General features: G+C 64.1%; 3 protein-coding genes across 3 annotated transcripts; all 3 read left to right on the top strand.

The window, feature by feature from the left end:
* The first annotated feature begins 19 nt into the window (after positions 1-19).
* On the top strand, positions 20-9,218 carry SPAG5 (sperm associated antigen 5). Its single transcript, XM_039720513.1, has 23 exons — positions 20-440; positions 566-667; positions 851-3,057; positions 3,140-3,332; positions 3,856-3,948; positions 4,054-4,188; positions 4,468-4,587; positions 4,822-4,914; positions 5,061-5,195; positions 5,319-5,412; positions 5,494-5,587; positions 5,674-5,755; positions 6,199-6,332; positions 6,623-6,788; positions 6,939-7,128; positions 7,238-7,309; positions 7,454-7,577; positions 7,852-7,963; positions 8,165-8,245; positions 8,330-8,473; positions 8,623-8,697; positions 8,884-8,964; positions 9,043-9,218. Exons 1-23 carry the CDS (start codon positions 135-137, stop codon positions 9,148-9,150), a joined length of 4,941 nt encoding a protein of 1,646 aa, XP_039576447.1. The 5' UTR covers positions 20-134; the 3' UTR covers positions 9,151-9,218.
* Positions 9,219-11,073: 1,855 nt separating this feature from the next.
* On the top strand, positions 11,074-14,609 carry ALDOC (aldolase, fructose-bisphosphate C). The gene is made up of 9 exons (XM_039720579.1): positions 11,074-11,222; positions 12,150-12,272; positions 12,355-12,566; positions 12,659-12,713; positions 12,808-12,968; positions 13,441-13,524; positions 13,607-13,781; positions 13,862-14,061; positions 14,435-14,609. Exons 2-9 carry the CDS (start codon positions 12,161-12,163, stop codon positions 14,528-14,530), a joined length of 1,095 nt encoding a protein of 364 aa, XP_039576513.1. The 5' UTR covers positions 11,074-11,222; positions 12,150-12,160; the 3' UTR covers positions 14,531-14,609.
* Positions 14,610-15,446: 837 nt separating this feature from the next.
* PIGS (phosphatidylinositol glycan anchor biosynthesis class S) lies at positions 15,447-19,332 on the top strand. The gene is made up of 12 exons (XM_039720553.1): positions 15,447-15,516; positions 15,617-15,756; positions 15,827-15,938; positions 16,372-16,461; positions 16,587-16,678; positions 16,794-16,992; positions 17,244-17,386; positions 17,479-17,593; positions 17,756-17,901; positions 18,012-18,112; positions 18,448-18,658; positions 18,740-19,332. Exons 1-12 carry the CDS (start codon positions 15,477-15,479, stop codon positions 19,013-19,015), a joined length of 1,665 nt encoding a protein of 554 aa, XP_039576487.1. The 5' UTR covers positions 15,447-15,476; the 3' UTR covers positions 19,016-19,332.
* The last annotated feature ends 318 nt before the right edge of the window (positions 19,333-19,650 follow it).

Raw genomic sequence — 19,650 nt, 5'->3', positions numbered from 1 at the left:
GCAGCTCTGGGGGCTGTGTGGGGTGGTTTTCCCGGGGCAGGCGGTGAGGGAGGAGCCGAGTCCGCCTGCCCATCCTTCTGTCCCTCACTCCGTCCATCCGTCTGTCCGTTCCCCGGCGCGGTGGGGCGTGGTCAATGGATGAAGCCACGCCCACCCACCCGCCCATCACCGGCCGTGGCCCCGCCCCAACGGTCGCCCCGCGGGGTGACGCGCGCGCGGCGCAGCCAATCAGAACAGAGCGTGGTTTTCAAACGGGCGGCGCGCGGGCGGCGGCGGGCCCGGACCGGGAACCGAGACCGAGATCGAGACCGAGACCGAGACCAGCCTCCACCCAGCGGGCCCGGAGCGCAGACGGGAGCGGGGCCGAGAGCTGCCGTAGTCGAGGCCGAGGCCGGGCCCGGGAGCGCTGCCGGGCCATGCAGCGCGCCAGGACCCCCGCCGTGAGTGCGGGCCGCGTGGGGCTCGGTTTGGGCGCTCCGCTGGGGCGGCGGGTCCGGTGGGTGTGTGTGGTGGGGGGGAGCTGCCGGTGCTGCCCCGGTGACCCCCACCCCCGGTTCCCCGCCAGGCGCAGAAGCAGCCCCGGCGCACCCCGCTGCAGGAGCTGAAGCTGCAGTCGGGCGCCGACCGGACCAGCCTGACCCCCCTGCTCCGCCGGCTGCGGCTCAAGGTCGGTGTGCGGGGTAACCAACGGGACCGGTAACGGGGAGGGCTGCGGTGCACCGGAACCGGGAATTTTGGGCGGGTAGATGGCGCTGATGCAATGGGAGGGCAGGCGTATTTCCTGCATGGGGGAAATGGCTTTGGGTGCAGGGCTGTCCTGACCCCCTTTTCCCCCTAAAATGTCCTGTAGGACCATGACTGTGCCACCCCAGTGTCCTGTGCCCGGGGCCCCCGCAGCAGCATCACCACGGTGCCTTGCACCCCAGGAGCCCCGCGAAGTGCCACCATGGGCCCCCCCAGCAGCACCGCCCCAGGGCCCTGCACCCTGGAGCCCCCCAGCAGCACCACTGTGGAGTCCCCCAGGACCTCCACCCATGACCTCGGGACTCCCATCCTTAACCCTGGTGCCTCTGAGGCTCCCAGCAACGCCATCCTTGTACCTGGTGCTTTGGAGACCTCCAGCAGCACCAGCCCAGAGGCCCCTGGCAGTCCTGTCCCAGTGTCCAGCATGCCAGAGCTCCCTGATGACACCGTGTCAGCCCCTGTCAGCTGTCCAGTCCTGGGACCCAGCACTCAGGAACCCTCTAGCAGCACCGTGCCAGTCTCTGTGTGCAGCTCCATCCCAGTGCCCAGCACTCAGGAACCCTCTAGCAGCACTGTGCCAGCCTCTGTGTGCAGCTCCATCCCAGTGCCCAGCACACAGGAACCCTCCAGCAGCACTGTGCCAGTCTCTGTGTGCAGTTCCATCCCTCTGCCCAGCATCCCAGAGTGCTCCAGCTCCATCCGGGTGCCTAGCACCCCAGAGCCCTCTAGCAGCATCATTCCAGTCTCCCTGTGCAGTTCCATCCCTGTGTCTGGCACCCCTGTGCCTGGCACCCCAGAGCCCTCCAGCAGCACAATTCCAGTTCCTCTGTGCAGCTCCATCCTAGGATCCAGCACCCCGGAGTGCTCCAGCAGCACCATTCCAGTTCCCCTGTGCAGCTCCATCCTAGGATCCAGTATCCCAGAGCCCTCCAGCAGCACTGTGCCAGCCTCTGTGTGCAGTTCCATCCCTGTGCCCAGCACCCCAGAGCGCTCCAGCAGCACCATTGCAGTTCCCCTGTGCAGCTCCATCCTAGGATCCAGCACCCCAGAGTGCCCTGGCCACACAGTGCCAGTGTCCCCGTGCAGCTCCATCCCAGTGGGCAGCATCTTGGAGTCCCCTGGCAGCACCATGTGCAGCCTTGTCCTGGGGCCCTGCGCTCTGGAATCCCCTGGCAGCACCACCCCAGGGCTCCCCAGCATTATTAGCTCGGTGTCTTGCAACCCAAAGTCTCCAGGCAGCTCTGCTCTACCCCCCTGCAGTGCTGGGTCCCCTGGCAATGCCAGCACAGCCGCCTGCACCCCAGGGCCCCCTGGCACCACCTCCACTCCGCAGAAGACTCCTTTCCGCAGGTGGCGAGCAGCACCTCCAGACTTTTCCTGCAGCTCTGTGGCCTCTGAGCCCCCATCTGCAAATGGGAGTGCTGATCATCTGCATTGCCAAGGCACCCCTGAGGGAGCCGAGTTCCCCGTCCCTGTCCCCCCAGAACAGAGCCCACCTGGCCTCCCTCCCATTGAGGCAAGTGGGTTGGAGCCTGCTGGGTCAGAAGCCACTGTCACCCCTGTCACCTCGCCTGAATCAACCCTGGGTGCTGTGTCCTGGATGTTACCACTGGTGTGGCTGGAGAAGACCCTCAACACCTCGTTCCTGGTGGAATCCCTGCGGCACAGCCTGCCCCTCCGCAAGGTACAGCAGGATGCCAGCAGCAGTGTCACCCCCGTGCCCACTGCAGTCGCCAGCACCAGCACGACCCCAGTGCCAACTGTGGTCGCTGGCACCAGCACGACCCCAGTGCCAACTGTGGTCACTGGCACCAGCACGACCCCAGTGCCAACTGTGGTCGCCGGCACCAGCATAACCCCTGTGTCCACTGTGGTCGCTGGCACCAGCACGACCCCAGTGCCCACTGTGGTCGCTGGCACCAGGATGACCCCAGTGCCAACTGTGGTCACTGGCACCAGCATGACCCCAGTGCCAACTGTGGTCACTGGCACCAGCACGACCCCAGTGCCAACTGTGGTTGCTGGCACCAGCATGACCTCAGTGCCAACTGTGGTTGCTGGCACCAGCACGAGTCCAGTGCCAACTGTGGTTGCTGGCACCAGCATGACACCAGTGCCCACCACAGCCATTGGAACCAGCATGACCCCAGTGCCCTCTATGGCCACGGGCACCAGCATGACCCCGGTGCTCTCCGTGGCCACCGGCACCTTCATGACACCTCGGGACGTGTGGGAGAGGAGCATGAACACATCCAGGGGAAGCCTCCCCTGTGCCAAGGACAGCGCTGCGGAAACAGACTCCCTGCTCTGGCAGTAAGTATGAGGACATGCCCCCCTGGATGGGCTGTGGCACCTGTGGACTCTCCTTGCCCTAAGCCCCTCTCTTTGTCCCCAGCTGTCCCCGGGAGCAGCTGAAGACCCTGCCACGGGCAGAGCTGGAGGGGAGGCTGGAGAGCACCCTCATCATCATCGAAGCCCTCTCGCTGCAGCTGCGTGACTGGCAGGAGAGCCAGCGGCTGCGGCCTGGCGTGGGGCCGGCCAGGCAGAGGGACGCGCTCACACAGACTGACGCCACCGACCCCGAAGGGGTAAGAGTCCTCTCTGAGGTGATGCCACCCTGTCCCCCGCAGCCTCGGTGTCCTTGTGCCACTGGCAAGACAGTGACCCCGTCTGGGTTGGTGGAGTGGAAGTAAAGCGCGGCTGCTGCATCACGGCATCACGCGCCCGGCGCTGCATTATCAACCCGCTGAGTCTGCTGGATTTGAACCCTCGTGGGGGGAAACATCCCTGGTGCACGTGGCGGGAGGAGGGGAGGTGTCATGGCTGGCCAGCTCTTGCTGGCCCCAGGGTGGAGTGGGGCTGGTGTGAAGTGCCCTCTGCTCTGCCCTTGGGAGGAGGAGATCTACTGGCAGCTCAGCCTCGAGCTGCAGAGGAAAGCAGAGGCTGTGCAGTGGCAGTGGGGAGTAGAGCAGGATCTGCAACTGGAGCTGGGTGCCTGGTGGCTGTCACTGGCCATGAGTGTGCCAGATCTCAGCCACGCAGGGCACACGTATCCCCCTGGTGCTGCCTGTGCCAGCTGCCATAAGACCAGTGTCCTTGTGCCTTCCCCAGAGCACCTGGAGCAGCCAGAGCCTCCTGTTCCGGGGCCTCGCGGATGCCGCTTTTCGGAGCTTGCAGGATGTGCAGGGAGCCCTCGTGCAGGAGGTGAGCTGCACATCCCTCTGCTTCCCCTTCCCCTGGGTTCTGGGAGACCTGTTGGCACTCACAGCAGCTGTACCTGGTGCCTCACGGTGCTGTCACCTCCCACAGCAGGAGCAGGAGAGGACCCTGGTGTCCCAGTGCCAGGCTGTGCCTGAGAGTGCTCCCAGCAAGGTACAGAGCTGCCAGGGAGAGCAGGATGCCATCAGGCAGCGAGTGGATGAAGCCCTACAAGCCAAGGACCAGGTAAGGGGGCAGTTGTTGTGGGATTGAGGCAGTCTCAGTTGTCCTCATGCCTTTGGTGGGGCATCTTGCATCTCTATCCATTTCTGGGGATGAGAATCCCAGAGGAAGAAAATCCCCATGTGGAAGGCAAGAAGTGCTGTGTGATGGAGCCCTCTGGATGTATTTTTGGCACGGGCTGTGCCCCCCTGGGAGCAGGAGTCCTAGGCTGGTGCAGGCATGGCTCCTGGGAGTTTTTCCTTGTGTGACAGTGTGGTTGGAGCAGCATCCTCTCCTCTGCAGGGATATCTCTTCCTGGAGGCTTTCTGTGCCCACGCCAGCGCCCAGATCAGTGCCCGTGACCAGAGCCTGGCCTCCCAGCAAGAGCTGAGCATGCTGCTGGCCCAAGCCATCGACCTGCAGGTACTGAGTGTGGTGCTATCCCCAGCTACTCCACACTGGATCAGGGGCTGGAAGGGCATTGCCACATCCTGAGCTTGGGTGATGCTCTGCAGTGGGTGCACCAGAGGTTTTCTGGTGCTGCTGCTGGGAAGCTGCTGCAGATTTGGCCTCGGGGCTGGTACTTGCCTCTCTTTATGGCCATTAAATGTGGCTTTTCTACCACGGCAGTGCTGACTCATTCCTCCTACCCTACAGGCATCCCTGTCTGCTGAGACACAGTCTTTCCGGGAATTCTTAGATGCCACCTTTGAAAATCTGGAGAAGGAAAGGAGGGCCCTGGATGAGGAGGTGAGGCTCAGCCCGTGGGGCTCAGCCCCTCGCTGCCTTACCAGTGCTCTGTGCCCTGGGTGCCATGATCCATCCCATGTCACACAGCAGGACAGTGCCACGGCAGTGCCACACTGAGCTCTGCCTGGTGCTGTCTCCCTTCCCAGCGGGAGCAGATGAGGGCCCTGGTGTCCCAGTCCTGTGCCCTGTTGGAGCGTGTGCCTGGCAAGCTGCAGAGCTGCCTGGAGGAGCTGGCTGCCACACGGGAACGAGCAGAGGAAGCTCTTCAAGCCAAGGAGGAGGTACAGGGGTGCCTCCTCTCAGTGCTGTGAGGTGTCTGAGGCACAGGATGATTTGGGGCACCCCTTGGTGTGAGAACACCCCGTGGGGAAGAGCACCCCAGAGCAAGCACCATGTCTTCACAGGCATCCTGCCAGCTGCATGAGACCTTGGTGACCCTGCAGGCCACACAGGCTCAGCTGGAGCAGATGACAGTGGCCAACTCCCGCCTGGGCAAAGGTAGGGGTATGAGATGTGGGGGCTGGAGCTGCCCCATGCCCACTGCCCCTGTCCCCTTGCTGACAGCTCTGTCCCTCGCAGACCTGAGCTCCGTGATGATAAATCTGGCCAGCATGGAGCAGGAGCGGGATGTGCTGCAGCAGGAGAACGAGAAGCAATGCGAGGAGATGGCCCAGTGGGTTTGAGCCCTGATGTCCTGAACCCCATCCCACCTCTGGCCCCCAAAACACAGCATCCCCTGATCCCATCCCATTCCCTCAGGCTGGCACAGGAGAGGAACACCCTGCAGCAGGATTGCAAGGGGCTGTGCCAGGAGCTGCAGGAGGCCACCGAGTGCCGGGAGGTAGGAGCTGCCTGACCTTGTCACATGCTGCCTGCCCCCATCCGGCCTCTCTGGGAAGGCTGGCAGATGGCCAGGAGTGGGATTAGCCCTCCTACGGAGGGGGATGAGTTCGTGAAGGCGGGGGATGAGCTCGTGAGGGCGGTTGACATACCGCACGTAGTGCAGCTTTTCATCCTGCCCGGCAGGGATTCCCAGGGAGGGGGCAGGGCAGCTCTTGGAGATCGTTTTCTTGGAGATAAATTTCCCCTGCAGGCATGGAGCTGTCCCCCAGCCTGTCCTATGTCCCCAGCAAACTGGTTTTTAGGGTTTGGGCTGCTGGGATAAAGCTGCCCCTGATTAGAAACAGCACCCTGAGGCATGGGAGGGTCTGTGCTGGGGGTCCCAATGAGCCCCCTTGGGTCTTTGTTGGCTGCTCACGGCTGTGTCCCCCCACCCTCTTACAGTTCCTGGATCAGGAGAACCAAATGTGCCGCACGCAGCTGCTGGAGGTGGAGGGCAGGCTGAACTCCACGCTGGCCAGGCTGCAGGAGTGTGTCCTGCAGCACGATGAGCTGATGGAGTCCCACCAACGCCTGCGGTACTGCCCCACTCACCAGCTCCACTCAAACCCCTCTATTTTTGGGAAATCAAGCCCTTCCTGGGGTGTCAGAGGGGACATTTTGACCATGGTCACTGCTGCTCCAGCCAGGTGTGCTGGTCCAGGTGGGTGGGAGAGGCTGTGGGGAAGGCCAGCAGATCCCATCTTGAGGGAAGCTGCCTAAATCTGTGGGATTTGCACCATTGCTGGTTCATGGTGAGAGGCAGGCACATCCCCATCCCACACTGAAGGGAAATGCTGCTCCTGTTGAGGCTGATGCCATTCCACAGGGAAGAGAAGGCTGCCCTCAGCAAGGAGCTGGACAGCACCAAGGCCGAGCTCCTCAGCTTGCAGACAAAGAGGAACAAAGTTTCTTGGTGCTCCACGGACATTATGGAGAGCAAGATGCGGTTGCAGGAGCTCGCTGACTGCCTCAAGGCTGCTCTGGAAGAGCAGGTAGGAGCCCTGTGCTGGGGACAGGCACAACAGGATGGCCTGGGGAGGGTCACACATTTGTGGCTCTGCATGGCATGGCTTTGAGACTCTGTGCTTGCTGGGACAGTCACAAGCTGCACTCTTGTGCTGTACTCTCCTTCCCCTCTGAAGGATGATGATGATGCTCCATCGAGAAGCAAAGCCTGGACCCCGGGTCCCCGGGCCTCGGTCTGGCAGACCCCACGCCGTGCCTGGACCCCGGCCATCCGCACCCCGGCCTTCCACACCCCGGCCTTCCACACCCCACACCGCGCCGGCAGCTCCTTCGTGGGCAGCGTCCTGAAAGCTGTGGCAGGGAAAGGTGAGCTGGCACCCCCTCTCTGGGTTTTGGGGAGTCCCAGGATGGGGATTGCTCCCTCCCGTGCTGGGCACTGTGCAGGGCTGGGCACAGCTGCTGTCTTCTCTCGCAGATGCCAGTGAAACCACCAGAAGTGGGAGTAAAGTTGCCAAGGACAAACTTGCATCCATGTCAAAGGCAATAGGTATTGGGGCTGTCACCCTGTCTGGGACCCTGCTCTGAAGCTGCAGGGCTGCTGTGCAGAGGGATGAGCAGGCACGCCTTCCTTTGTGTGCCCTGGGGCTGATGTTCCCTCTGTGTTGCTCATGAGGCTCTTCCCTGCCTGCAGATCCTGAGGACACTCTGCTGGAGAGTGTGAAGGAGCTGAGAGCTGTGGTCTCCAGCCTTACCATGCTGAGCTCCCGCATCCAGGAACTGGAGCAGAGCGAGTTCAGGGCACTGCAGACAGAGATGTGAGTTCAGAGTGGGCTCGTGTCAAGGACTGGGCAGGGGCATCACTGTCCTGGGCATGGCCTTTCCTGCAGGCAGCCTGCCTGGGTCTGCCTCTTGCCTCAGCCCTGGATTAGACCTCTCCTGTCATGGCTAGATGGGCTTTTTCCAGCTGGCTGGGCTGGACCAGGTGTTTTCTCTCACCATGGGCCCAGGGGATGCCCAGGAGAGGGTTTGGTACCTGGTGCTGTGCTTGGCTGCGGTCCTGAGCCACTCACCACCACTGTCCTGTCCCAGCTCTGAGCTGCAGCTCCGCCTGGAGACAGTGACAGCTGAGAGCCAGGAGAAGGTGGATGCCCAAGCTGCCACCATTGCCAAGCTGAACAAGGCACTGAGGACCAAGCTTGAGGTAAGGCAGAAGTGGGCCAGCACTCACCCCAGGGCAGAGCCAAACTGGGACGGGCACTGATCTAGGACATGGAGAAATCTGGTGATGCCCCATGGGTGCTCCTGGCTTGTCTGACCTCCTCCAACATGAGAAAACCCGCTCTGGGTGCTGGGGGTGGCCAGGGCTGGGCACTGCCTGACCCTGCTTCTTCCTCCCTGTCAGAATGAGAAGGAGCTGCAGGACGTGGTGAAACAGCAGGAAGAGAAGATGTTGCAACTCATCGACAAGAGTGGGGAAGTCATGGTGTGTGATGGGGGCATGGGAGGACAGCACCCTGGGGGGCTGCTGGGCACAGGACCCCTCCCAGCATCCCTGTATCCCCTGTAGAGGCTGAAGGCAGAAGTCTCCGACCTGAAGCGCCTGCTCCAGCGTGCAGAGACAGAGGCCAAGGTGCTGTGGGAGGAGATGAGGGGCAAGGAGGACCAGGTGGACACTGCCTACATCCAGGAGCGGGTCATGCTGCGGCGGGAGGTGAGGCCGGGGAGCTGCAGGGCTGAGAGCTCCTCATGTCACCCCACCATGGACAAGGAGAGCTCTTCAGACCTTGCTCTTCCCACCCTGTCCTCCACTTCAGAGCTTTTCCCCACAGGGATCTTCAGCAGGGCTTGCTCCTTTTGCAGGTGGATAAACTGCGGCTGCTGCTCGTGGAAAAAGAGAACGAGAACATACGGCTCAATGACAACTACCAGGAACAGGTATGGGAAGCCTCAAGGGGCTGCCCTGGCTCCAGACATAGAATCAGAATGGTTTGGGTTGGAAGGGACCATAAAGGTCACCTAGTTCTAACCCTCCTGACATGGGCAGGGGTCCCCTCTCCCTTCTGGGCTGGTCCCTGCCCCAGTTTGGAGCAGAGTCCTGACGGGCGTCTCCCACCACCACAGGTCCGAGGGCTGGACATGAAGCTCCATCATACCCAGAAAGTGCTGAGGACCCATGAGGAGATGCAGAAGAAGATAAAAGAGGTGAGATTTACAGTTTATTTCTCACCCTTGCTGTGACTGCAACAACACCAACTCAAACACCACTGCTGCTGTCCCCAGGTCCTGTCGGCTGTCCCTGAGGTGGCTCTGGGTTGCCAGGAGCTCCAGAGCCTGCTGCACTACCTGGGCCTGAAGCCAGCCAGCAAGGAAGCTGCCGAGCCGCTATAGCCTGTAGCCTGAAACCTTTCCTGTTTTTAATGTTGTAATTATTTATTGAATAAAGTTGTGTTGGCTGTTACCCTGCCTGCTGCTGCGTGCATTCAGGAAGCTCCTGGTGCTGTGGGTGGGGACAACTTGTCCAGCCTGTGCCGGTTGCTCCTGTTCCGTCACGGGGCTGTGGGCACAGCTCCCTGCTACCCCCAGGGCCTCTCCTTCTTGGCAGGGGACACATCCCCCCCTCTCTGCCAGTGCTTGCTCTCAATAAGGGACCGTGTTCCCCAGGCTCCCACCCTGCGGCCTCGGCAGCAGCCAGAGGGCCCGGGCTGAGCTAGCTTCCCTCCCCTGCTCCCTGCTCCTCCTCCTGCCCTAGATTCCCTCCGTGCCCTGCTCTGCAGGGGCTTGTCTGGACCCTGCACCCCATCCTGGGGCTGCGGGCATGAGCCTGTTGCGTGGAACTTGTTCCAGAGGTTGGATTCCTCACCTTATCACAGGGATGGTTCCAGAGGTTGGATCCTGCACCCCTATCACGGGGCTGTGGGCACATGCCTGTTGCACGGGGATGTTTCCCCCTCCCAGCCTGGCTCCAGCACGCAGCATCCCATGGCTGAGCCAGCGCCGGGAGCTCTGCCAGCTCCTGCTCCCAACCCCCCTTGGTCGCTGCTGCATGGGGGGGGGGGGCTCCCTTAGGGGGCTCCCCAGCTCCCAGCACAGCTCCAACCTCACCTCCCTTCTTCCCTGCTGGGGCAGTTCCTGCGGGATCCCCCTCCCGGTGTTCCTGACCCCAAGGATGCTCCCCACCACCACGGGGACCACGCGGCACCTTCCCTCCCCTGCCATGGCTCAAAATAGCAGCACTCCAACAAGTGCTCTGGTTTTTAATGGCCTCTTTCTCCTGCCCAAGGGGGATGGAAATCACCTTCCCCTGCCCTCTGCCACAGCCCTGCCGCTCTGTGTGGGGCGGGGTCCGTGACACGTGGGGCGCTGGCACCGATTTATCTACCCGGGAAATGTTTGGGGCTGTGCCTCCATGTCCTGGGTGCGTGGGTGGCTCGTGGGGAAGCAGTGCCCTCTGCTCCCTGGCACTGCCTTCCTCGCTGCCCTGTGACCCCGCGGGGTCGGGTACAGCCTCCCGAGGTGCAAGGCCGGCCGTGGGGGGCCCCTGCTCTGGGATGTGGGGAGATGTGCTCCCTTCCCTGGATCGGGGCCATGCAGGGTGGCTGAACCTCCTTTTAGGGCGGGATTCGGCACGGCGGGGCCCTGGCAGCCGTCCCCGTGGGGCGAGTGGGGACACTGGTATTGTCCCCGTGCCGGCTGCGGGTGGGTTTTTAGGGGGGTTTGTCTCCTCTGAGTGTCCCCACCCTGTCCTGGAGGGTCTGGGGCTCAGTGCTGCTGGCTCCTGGGCACAGAGGTGACCTAGATGTGGTATCCTGTACAGTAACAGTGACCCCAGCCTGGGGGTGGCACAAGGGGGTCCCTGGCCCAGGGGGGATGAAAAAAAAGTCTGATTTTAGATAATAGTGGGAATAGGGGGCACAGCCTGGGGGTGGCACGGAGGGGTCGCTGTCCTTAGTTGGCAGCAGCAATAGGGGGGCACAGCAGGGTCCCCAGCAGCAGCAGGGGGGGTGTCAGAGGTCCTGGGGGTGGTGGGACAGAGGGGTCTCCAGCAGCAACTGGAGATGGCACAGCGGAGTGGCTTGGGTGGCATGAGGGGGCCTTCCCACGACAAGGGGTGACTCAGCTGTGTCCCTGGGCGGTGGCAGGGGGGGCACAGAGGGGTCCCCATCACCAGCAAGGCGTTGCAAAGGGGTGACACAGTGGGGTCCCCAGCCTGGCATTGTCACCTTAGGGTCGCCATGAGCGCGGGGGTTGTCGCCTGCGGGGGGGCACGACCCCGGTGGGTGAGGGGGCTGTGGCCGGCGGGGGGAGCGGGCGGTGGCGGGGGCGGGCCGGGGCGGGGCATGGGGCCGGTCCTGCCCGGTGCCGCCCCGCCGGTCACGTAGCTCTGCGGCACCGCAGCCACATTTACCGCGGGGCCGGAGCGCGCAGCCCGCAGTCCGTACTCGTCGCCGCCGCCCGACACGGTACTGGGGAGCCGGGGGTCGGGGAGAGCCGAGGGGCCGGGGGGAGCTGCTGGGGGGACAGCCGGGGGGGCCCGGCGGCGGGAGGCGGCAGCCCCGCCGAGCCTCCCGGGTGTCTCCGTGCGGCATCCCGGGGCTCGGTCCGCGCTGGGGGGGCTCCAGGGCAGAGAGACCCCCGGGCATGGGGGTATTGGGGGTTTGGGGGGACCCAGGATACTCCTGCTGCGCTGGCGGAGCTCGAGTTTCTACGGTGCCGGCCGGGGGATCGAGCGCCCCGGCTCCTGGGGGCATCACCGGCCCCGCGACGGCGCCAGCCCCGGGGAATCGCCATCCTTGGAGTACCCCGAACTTTGGGTACCTCCATCCCCCGGCTGTGCCGCCCTGGGGCGGCTCCGTCCCCCATTCCCGGGCTATTTCCGTCCCCCCGGTATCCCCACGCCCGTGTTATCGTCATCGCCCGCGTATCCTCCCCGCGGGTTATTCCCGACTATGGAGTATCTCCGTCTCCGGGGTACCCTAAAGTCCGGGTAACTCCAGACTCAGGTAGTGCCTCCCTGGGGTTTCTCTTTCCCCTTTTCCTGGAGTATTTCCGCCCCCCCGGCACCCCCATCCCCGGGCTGTTTCCGTTCCTCGCGGGGTATTCCCATCCCCTGGGCACCCCCATCCCGGTCCCCTCGTATCCTGCGTGGGTCCCCTCGGAGCCGCGCTCCCTCAAGATGGCTGGGCTGGGGGCGGGCTGGCAGGCAGCAAAATGGCTGGGAGCTGCCCGGCATCCTCCACGATCCCTGCCACGAGGCTTACACAACGTGCCCTGGCCGGTGGGGTCGGGCTGCCAGCCCCGTGGGGGTCCCCACTCCCCGGGGAAGGGGCTCGGTGTGGTTTCGGGGTGTCGCCCCGCTGGTGCGTGACTCAGTCCCCGTCCGCTCGCAGCCACCGCCACCATGACGCACCAACACCCCGCGCTGACGGCCGAGCAGAAGAAGGAGCTGTCTGACATCGCACAGCGGATCGTGGCCCCGGGGAAGGGCATCCTGGCAGCCGATGAGTCCGTAGGTCAGTTTGGGGGGGGAATCTGTCCTGCCACCCCTTTTCCCCTTGCCAGATGGAGGCTGACGAGGGTGCTGGGTGCTTGCAGGGAGCATGGCCAAGCGCCTCAACCAGATTGGGGTGGAAAACACGGAGGAGAATCGCCGGCTGTACCGCCAGATCCTCTTCAGCGCCGACAGCCGGGTGAAGAAATGCATCGGGGGCGTCATCTTCTTCCACGAGACCATGTACCAGAAGGCTGATGATGGCACCCCCTTCGTCCAGATGATCAAGGACAAGGGCATCGTTGTGGGCATCAAGGTGTGGGGGGGTGTCCTGGTGGGTTTGTGGGGTGCTGAGGGTGCTTGGGGGGTGCTGGTGAGACTCAGCGCTGCCTTCCTCTCATTCCACAGGTGGACAAGGGTGTTGTGCCTCTGGCCGGGACTGATGGCGAGACCACCACGCAGGGTAGGAGCTGTGGGGTTTGGAGCCAGGGGGTTTGGGACTGGAGGGTTTGGGTCCATGGGGTTTGTGGCTGTGGGGCTGACGTGGTGCCCCCCAGGTCTGGATGGGCTGTGGGAGCGCTGTGCCCAGTACAAGAAGGACGGGGCAGACTTTGCCAAGTGGCGCTGCGTGCTGAAGATCAGCGAGCACACTCCCTCCTCGCTCGCCATCATGGAGAACGCCAACGTCCTGGCCCGCTATGCCAGCATCTGCCAGCAGGTACGTGCCTGCTGCTGTCACCCAGCAGGGTGGGCAGTGACCTGTAGGGTGGGTATTGACTTGTGTGGGCAGGCATTGCCCCGTGGGGGTGGGCACGCATCTGTGAGGCTCAGCACTGCGCCTGTGCAGTGCTGATGATCCCTGGGGATCATCCCCAGCGGCTGGACATAACCCGTGTTGGGTAACACCTCACGTGGGTGGGCATGGGGCATTGCCCCGTGGCACGGGCATCACCCATAGGGTCAGGTGTCAATCCGTGGGGCCAGGCGTTGCTGCGTGCACCTCACAAACCTGGACATTACCCCATAGGGCTGAGAAATTACTCCTAGCTTGGGCATCCCCCGTGGGGCTGGGCCTTGAGCCTCGGGGCTGAGCAGTGCTCACAGGTCTGAGCGTTGTGCCATGTAGCCATGGGGCTGAGGGGTGCCCAGGGACATCACTGTGATGGCATCTGCTGTCGTGCTGTTTGCAGAACGGCATTGTGCCCATCGTGGAGCCGGAGATCCTGCCTGATGGTGACCACGATCTCAAGAGGTGCCAGTATGTCACGGAGAAGGTGAGTGCTGGGGTGGCAGCAGGGCGGGCACCGTGCTGTGCCATGCCATGCCAGGGGACTCCACGCTGCCTGTCCTCCCCAGGTGCTGGCAGCTGTCTACAAGGCACTGAGCGACCACCACATCTACCTGGAGGGGACCCTGCTGAAGCCCAACATGGTGACCCCTGGGCACTCCTGCCCCACCAAGTACAGCCCGGAGGAGATCGCCATGGCCACCGTCACCGCCCTGCGCCGCACCGTGCCCCCAGCCGTGCCAGGTACCAGCCCTGGCGTGTGGCAGAGACCAGGAGAGCCATACCCTGTGTCCCCTGCCGTGCCGTAACCCTGCTCTCCACAGGTGTCACCTTCCTGTCTGGGGGTCAGAGTGAGGAGGAGGCTTCCATCAACCTCAACGCCATCAACACGTGCCCGCTGGTGCGGCCATGGGCCCTCACCTTCTCCTACGGGCGGGCGCTGCAGGCGTCGGCGCTCAGCGCCTGGCGCGGGCAGAAGGACAACGCCGACGCTGCCACCGAGGAGTTTGTCAAGCGTGCAGAGGTGACGGGGGTGGCCCTCCTGGGAGGGGACTGCCAAGGGCTGGGCTGCTGGGGACACCGAGGACTGTGTGCCCTTGGGAGGAGGGGTGGCTGAGGACTGTGTCCCACAGGCTGAGAGAGGAGAACACCAAGGGCTGTGCCCCGTAGGATGCCAAGGAGCATGGTCCCCATGGAAGGGACACAGTTCTGTCTCTGTGGGGGGACAGTGAGAGCTGTGTTCCCGTAGGGAAATGAGGGGTGCCAATGGCCACATCCCTGGGCTCTGCTCCTCAGGTGTCCCCATGAGCTGAGGCACCCTGAAGGCTGTGTCCCCAGTGACTTGGTGAGCCTGAGTGCCACCCCAGCACAACCACTGACCTTTCCTTCCCCCACAGGTGAACGGGCTGGCAGCGCTGGGCAAGTACGAGGGCAGCGGGGACAACTCGGGCGCCGCCGGGCAGTCCCTCTACGTGGCCAACCACGCGTACTGAGCCCCGGCCGGGCACCCCACCGGCCCCGGCCCCCGCCCCGGCCCCTCCCCGCCACCGCTCACACCCCGCTTCCACCCCAGCCTACGTGGCCAACCACGCGTACTGAGCCCCGGCCGGGCACCCCCCCGGCCCCGGCCCCCGCCCCGGCCCCTCCCCGCCACCGCTCACACCCCGCTTCCACCCCAGCCACCCAGGGGAGCCGCCACGCGGGGAGGGGAAGGGGGAGCGCCCCGCGGGACGTCCGCAGATGGAAGGAGGGGTCCGGCTCCGCCGGGCTCTGGGGGGAGCCGCCCGGGTGCCCCTGTGGCCGGGGGTCCGGCCGGGCCGTGAGGGGAGGAGGGCAGGAGGGGAGGCCTGGGGGTGCCCCTGCCCCGCCGTAGCTTCGCAGTCCTGGTCGCTGCCGCCCTTGGGGCGCCTGTGTTGTGTCCGCCGTGTGCACCCCGTGTACCAAATAGCCTAACAACGAATAAATGGTAGAGACAGCGCTGTGCCGCCTCTTTGCTCGCCGCGGGGCACCCGGGAGCTCTCGTCATCCCCCCCCCCACTCCCGGCATCGCCGGCAGCGTGTTGTGCTCACTTACGCAATGAGCTGTGCTGGGTCGCAGCCCGCCCGCACACATCGTGAGGCTCCGTGAGCTTGGGGGGCGTGGGTGGGCTCGCCTAAGGAGCTCTCGTCATTCCTGTTCCCCCGCTCCTGTTCCCCCGCTCCCGGTACTCGGCGCTGCCCCGGTGCCCACGGGAGGCGCCGTCGCTTGTCCCACCGCGGCCCTCGTAGAGGGCAAAGCTCGCCGCCTCACGGCCGGTACGTGCTCTGATTGGTTCTGCTGCCCGCCCGTCTGTGCCGCCGCGCGGCGCACGCCGCGCCCATTGGGCGCTGTAGGAATTCTGAGCTCTGATTGGCTGGACTGGCGCAGGGCACGCCCCCCGGCTGGGCCGGGAAGTGAAGATGGTGGCGGCGGCGGCGGCGATGGCGGCGGATGAGGCAGGTACTGGCGGGCGCGGATGCTCGGTGCTTGTTCGCTGTCTCCCGGCTCCCCGGCCCCGCTCCCCGGGGAGCCGGGCTGGTGCTGAGCGCTGTCCCCGCAGAGCGGGCGCGGGGCCGGCGCGCCGCCCTGTCCTTCGCGACCATCGCCGTGGTGCTGGGACTGCCGCTGTGGTGGAAGACGACCGAGACCTACCGCGCTGCGCTGCCCTACGCGGACATCGATGAGCTCGGCCAGCAGCCGGTGAGCGCCGGGCGGGCCCGGGGGCGGCGGCTCGCGGGGCTCGGCCCGGGCTGACGCTGCCCCTGTGCAGGTTCAGCTGGTGGTGCCCATGGCCGTGGTCTTCGCCCCGGGATCCGTGCCCGGGGACCTGCCCAGGCCGCTGCCCTTCAGGGACGTGCAGGAGATGGAGATTTCCGTGAACCGTGAGAGACCCCCTTGTCTGCCCCTGCCCCGTCTGCTCCTCATGCGTGGCCGTGTCCTTTCGTGGGGGTCCCAGCCTGCCCGTGGCTTCAGCCCCCGGAGCTCCCGGGACCCGAGCCCCGTTCACCAGCATCACCGTGCCCTGAGCTGGCAGTGCAGGGAACAGTGGTGTGTGGTGAGGTCCCAGGGTGCTGCAGGGGAGGGACCAGCTCCATTGCCTGGGGATGATGGAGCCCTTGGAAGGTGGGATGTGTCTGGCTGCTGTGGGGCTGTCTCACTACCAGTGCAGTGCTACATCCCACAGTGGTTCACCCCACTGGCACCCAAAGGACCTTGTGCCATGTGTCCCCCTGGCGTTGTCCCTTGTCCCTGTGAGCACCAGGCTCCTGTGAGGGGCCTGGGATCAGCAGATTCACTCGGGTTTTCTGCCCCCAGTGAGAACCAGCGTCACGTCCCGCTATGAGCTGCGCTATCGCCGCGCCACGGCTCAGGAGGAGGCAGCACTGGCTGCAGCGACTGCACCAGGTACTGGAGCAGGGAATTGCTGGGGAGCTCTTTTCCTGAGGCTGGTGGAGCAGAGAACACCCTTGGCTTTGTGTCAGGGATTGGAGTGAAATTCCCAACCCTGCCAGTGCTTCCATCTTCCCCAGAGGCTGACGCTGCTCTGTACCCGCTGCAGGACACCACCCTGGGCTCTCTGACCATGTACGTGGTCCCCGAAACCTCCTCTCTGCTGCCTCAGGTAGGGAGCAGCATGCTGTGGTGCCAGCCCTTGCGTGCTCCACCCCTGGCAGGTGGCACGTGTCGCAGGTGGCTGTCACGGGTGGCACCCAGCCCTCACCCCGTGCCATCCCCAGGGCACCAGCGTCTACGTGGGGAGGCACCGCAGCGCCCTGGTGAGGGCCGGGGGGAGCCTGGCTGCCCTGCGGGCCCGGCTGAGGGAGGTGACACAGGTGATGTCCTTCACGGCCAGCTCCATCGCCGCCGCGCTCTCGGACCGCGGGCCCGACGGGCGGCTCAGCCCCGACGCACGGCGCAACCTGAAATCCAGCCTGGGTAGGCATCCTCCAGGCCTGCTCCCTGGCCTCGGGAAGCCTTCTGCTCCTGGGGAAGTGCCATTCCTGCTCTGCGTGTGGCATCCCTGGATGGATGATCCCTTTAGCTGTTGTTCTGGGCTAGGGTTGTGCTGCGTTTGCTCTGTTGGTGTCACCTCACACTGGGGTGGGCCAGGGAGGAGGGGACAGGTCTTGCTGCTCTTGGGAGCTCTGTCACGGCCTCGGTGGCTCACAGGCTGCGGGTCCTTGCAGGGTATGAGATCACCTTCAGCCTGCTGAACCCTGACCCCAAGTCCCACACCGTGGACTGGGACATTGAGGGGGCTGTGAACCGCTTCGTGAAGCCCGTCCTGGACAAACTGAGCTTGGTGGCCAACTTTTCTGTGGATTCACAGGTGAGGGCTGGGAGAGATGGTGGGGAAAGCCCAGCCCTGACCTCCCTGGGGTGCACTTCTCTGCCAGCAGCGTGTCCCTTGTGTGCCTGCAGATCCTGTACTACGCTGTCCTAGGAGTGACACCACGCTATGACAAGGAGTCCTCCAGCTTCCTCCTGAGTGCTCACAGCCTCCCACACGTCATCAACCCCGTGGAGGCCCGGCTGGGTGAGCTCTGTGCTCGTGGCTCACTGGGATCTGCCTCATGGCTCCCTTTCCCCCCAGCCCACGTGGGAGCTGCTGGGGTGGCTGTGAAGGAGGAGCTGGGCTGTGGGCTGCTCTTGCTGTCCCTGCCAGCCACAGGAGTTCTGTGACTGTGTCCCACTGCAGGCTCCAGTGCTGCCTCGCTCTACCCCGTGCTGAACTTCCTGCTGTATGTGCCAGAGCGCTCCCACTCCCCTCTGTACATCCAGGACAAGGATGGAGCCCCAGTGAGCACCAACGCCTTCCACAGCCCTCGCTGGGGTGGCATCATGGTATGGGGACCACGGGGGTGCTGGCAGTGCTGGGACAAGGTGGTGGCTCCCCTTTCCCAGCTGGTGACCCTGAGGCCCTGGCTATGCCTCATTAACATGCATTCCCACAGGTTTACAACGTTGAAGCCCCTGCTTCCCCCCAAACCTCCCTCCCTGTGCATGTGGATGTGGACATGGCACGAGTGATGGAGGTTTTCCTGGCCCAGCTCCGGTGAGGATGTGCTCTTCCCTCCCCAGGCCTCTGTGGAAATCAGTGGGGTCAGAACAGGCTGTACCCAAGCACACTGTTCACTCCTCCCTCCGTGGGCTCTGGGAGGCTGAGGGTGGCTCTTTGTGGCCTTCAAGGTGCTGGCTACTGGCCATCACTGCTCTGTGGCCAGGGATGCTGGCAATCTCCCATTCCCTCAGATAGGAGGCTTGGCTTATCGTGCCACACATCCAGGAGACAATGAGGCAGGATTGGGACTAAACACAACAGGGAAGAAGAGCAGGGAGCTCATGGGAATGAAGGCTGATGTGGGCTGGGGCCATCCCTTCTGCTCCCAGGTTACTCTTTGGGCTGTCTCGGGAGGAGGTGCCCCCAGAGTTCCTGCTGGAAAGCCCAGGGAATGAGGGGCTGGCAGACTGGGAGCTGGACCACCTGCTGTGGGCCCACACTGTGGAGAACATCGCCACCGTGTCCACCACGCTGACCTCGCTGGCCCAGCTCCTGGACAAGATCGGGAACATCGTCATCAAGGATGATGTTGCCTCTGAGGTAGGGCTGGGGAGCAGAGGGGGCTGAGTGTCCCTCTTGCCCTCCCTGGCCAGGGACTGACCCTTGGTGCTGTTCCCACAGGTGTACCGGGCAGTGGCCTCAGTCCAGAGCGCTGTGACCGAGCTGTCCCTGGGCCACCTGCTCGCAGCTTTCCAGGCCAGCAAGGAGGCTGTCACCTCCTCAGAGAGGGCCTTCTTTGACCCATCTCTCCTCCATCTCCTCTACTTCCCTGACGACCAGAAATTTGCCATCTACATCCCGCTCTTCCTGCCCATGGCTGTCCCAATTCTCCTGTCCCTGGTCAAGATTGTGCGGGAGACCAGGCTGCGTAAGAAGGAGCCCACCAAGATGGACTGAGCCACGGTGCCCTGGCTTGGGGCTGTCCCCACCCCGTGGGGTGGTGTTGTCACAGGCTCGTGGCCCAAAAAGGCACCCCAGGGTCCAGGCCTGGCTGCTTGGCTTGGGAGTGCCAGGGCCAGGATGCAGGAGTGGGAAGAGAGGCTACTTTGGGAGGTGGGAAGGGGTCTCAATTTGGGTGCTGAGCTCTCCTGCACCCACAGAGGTGGGGAGGGGAGGGAGTGAGCTGCCTTTGTGCACCCCCAGCCTGGTGCTGTATTCAGAAGAAGCTGCTGTGTAAATAAAGAACCCCCTGTTCTGTGGGGGGCTGATGTGGGGCTCTGTGAACCTCCTTTAGCCTTCTGGGGGGTACCTATTGCCCTGCCTTCCCCTGGCCCAGCTTTCCTCCCTCCATTCATTGCTTTATGGGTTCTGGTTCCTGTCTTATGGGTATTTAGCCAAAAATACTTGGCTGGGGAGGGAGGACAGTTCCTGGGGGGACATTTCCCGGGGCGGCAGTGCCCCTCCATGGGTGTAGAGCCCCCGGGGGCAGCCCGGCATCCAGCTCCACCGTGTGTCGGTCAGGGGGTGCTTGTGGCCGATGTCCCCGTGCTCTGGGCCAGCTGTGTGCTCTGTCCCCACCTCACTGGGGGGCT

The sequence above is a fragment of the Passer montanus genome, unplaced genomic scaffold (genome assembly GCF_014805655.1).
Source record: "Passer montanus isolate IOZ18808 unplaced genomic scaffold, ASM1480565v1 scaffold44, whole genome shotgun sequence".
Taxonomy (NCBI): Eukaryota; Metazoa; Chordata; class Aves; order Passeriformes; family Passeridae; genus Passer; species Passer montanus.
This window is presented reverse-complemented; position numbering and strand designations above follow the sequence as displayed.

Excerpts from the sequence above, each read along its gene's own strand:
- SPAG5 (XM_039720513.1), top strand. The coding sequence starts at position 135 with ATGGATGAAGCCACGCCCACCCACCCGCCCATCACCGGCCGTGGCCCC. Across the intron at positions 7,310-7,453 it reads ATCCATGTCAAAGGCAATAG|ATCCTGAGGACACTCTGCTG; the intron begins GTATTGGGGCTG and ends CCCTGCCTGCAG. Across the intron at positions 8,698-8,883 it reads ATGACAACTACCAGGAACAG|GTCCGAGGGCTGGACATGAA; the intron begins GTATGGGAAGCC and ends CCACCACCACAG.
- ALDOC (XM_039720579.1), top strand. The coding sequence starts at position 12,161 with ATGACGCACCAACACCCCGCGCTGACGGCCGAGCAGAAGAAGGAGCTG. Across the intron at positions 13,525-13,606 it reads GCCAGTATGTCACGGAGAAG|GTGCTGGCAGCTGTCTACAA; the intron begins GTGAGTGCTGGG and ends TGTCCTCCCCAG. Across the intron at positions 14,062-14,434 it reads AGTTTGTCAAGCGTGCAGAG|GTGAACGGGCTGGCAGCGCT; the intron begins GTGACGGGGGTG and ends CTTCCCCCACAG.
- PIGS (XM_039720553.1), top strand. The coding sequence starts at position 15,477 with ATGGTGGCGGCGGCGGCGGCGATGGCGGCGGATGAGGCAG. Across the intron at positions 15,757-15,826 it reads ATGAGCTCGGCCAGCAGCCG|GTTCAGCTGGTGGTGCCCAT; the intron begins GTGAGCGCCGGG and ends GCCCCTGTGCAG. Across the intron at positions 17,387-17,478 it reads ACTTTTCTGTGGATTCACAG|ATCCTGTACTACGCTGTCCT; the intron begins GTGAGGGCTGGG and ends GTGTGCCTGCAG.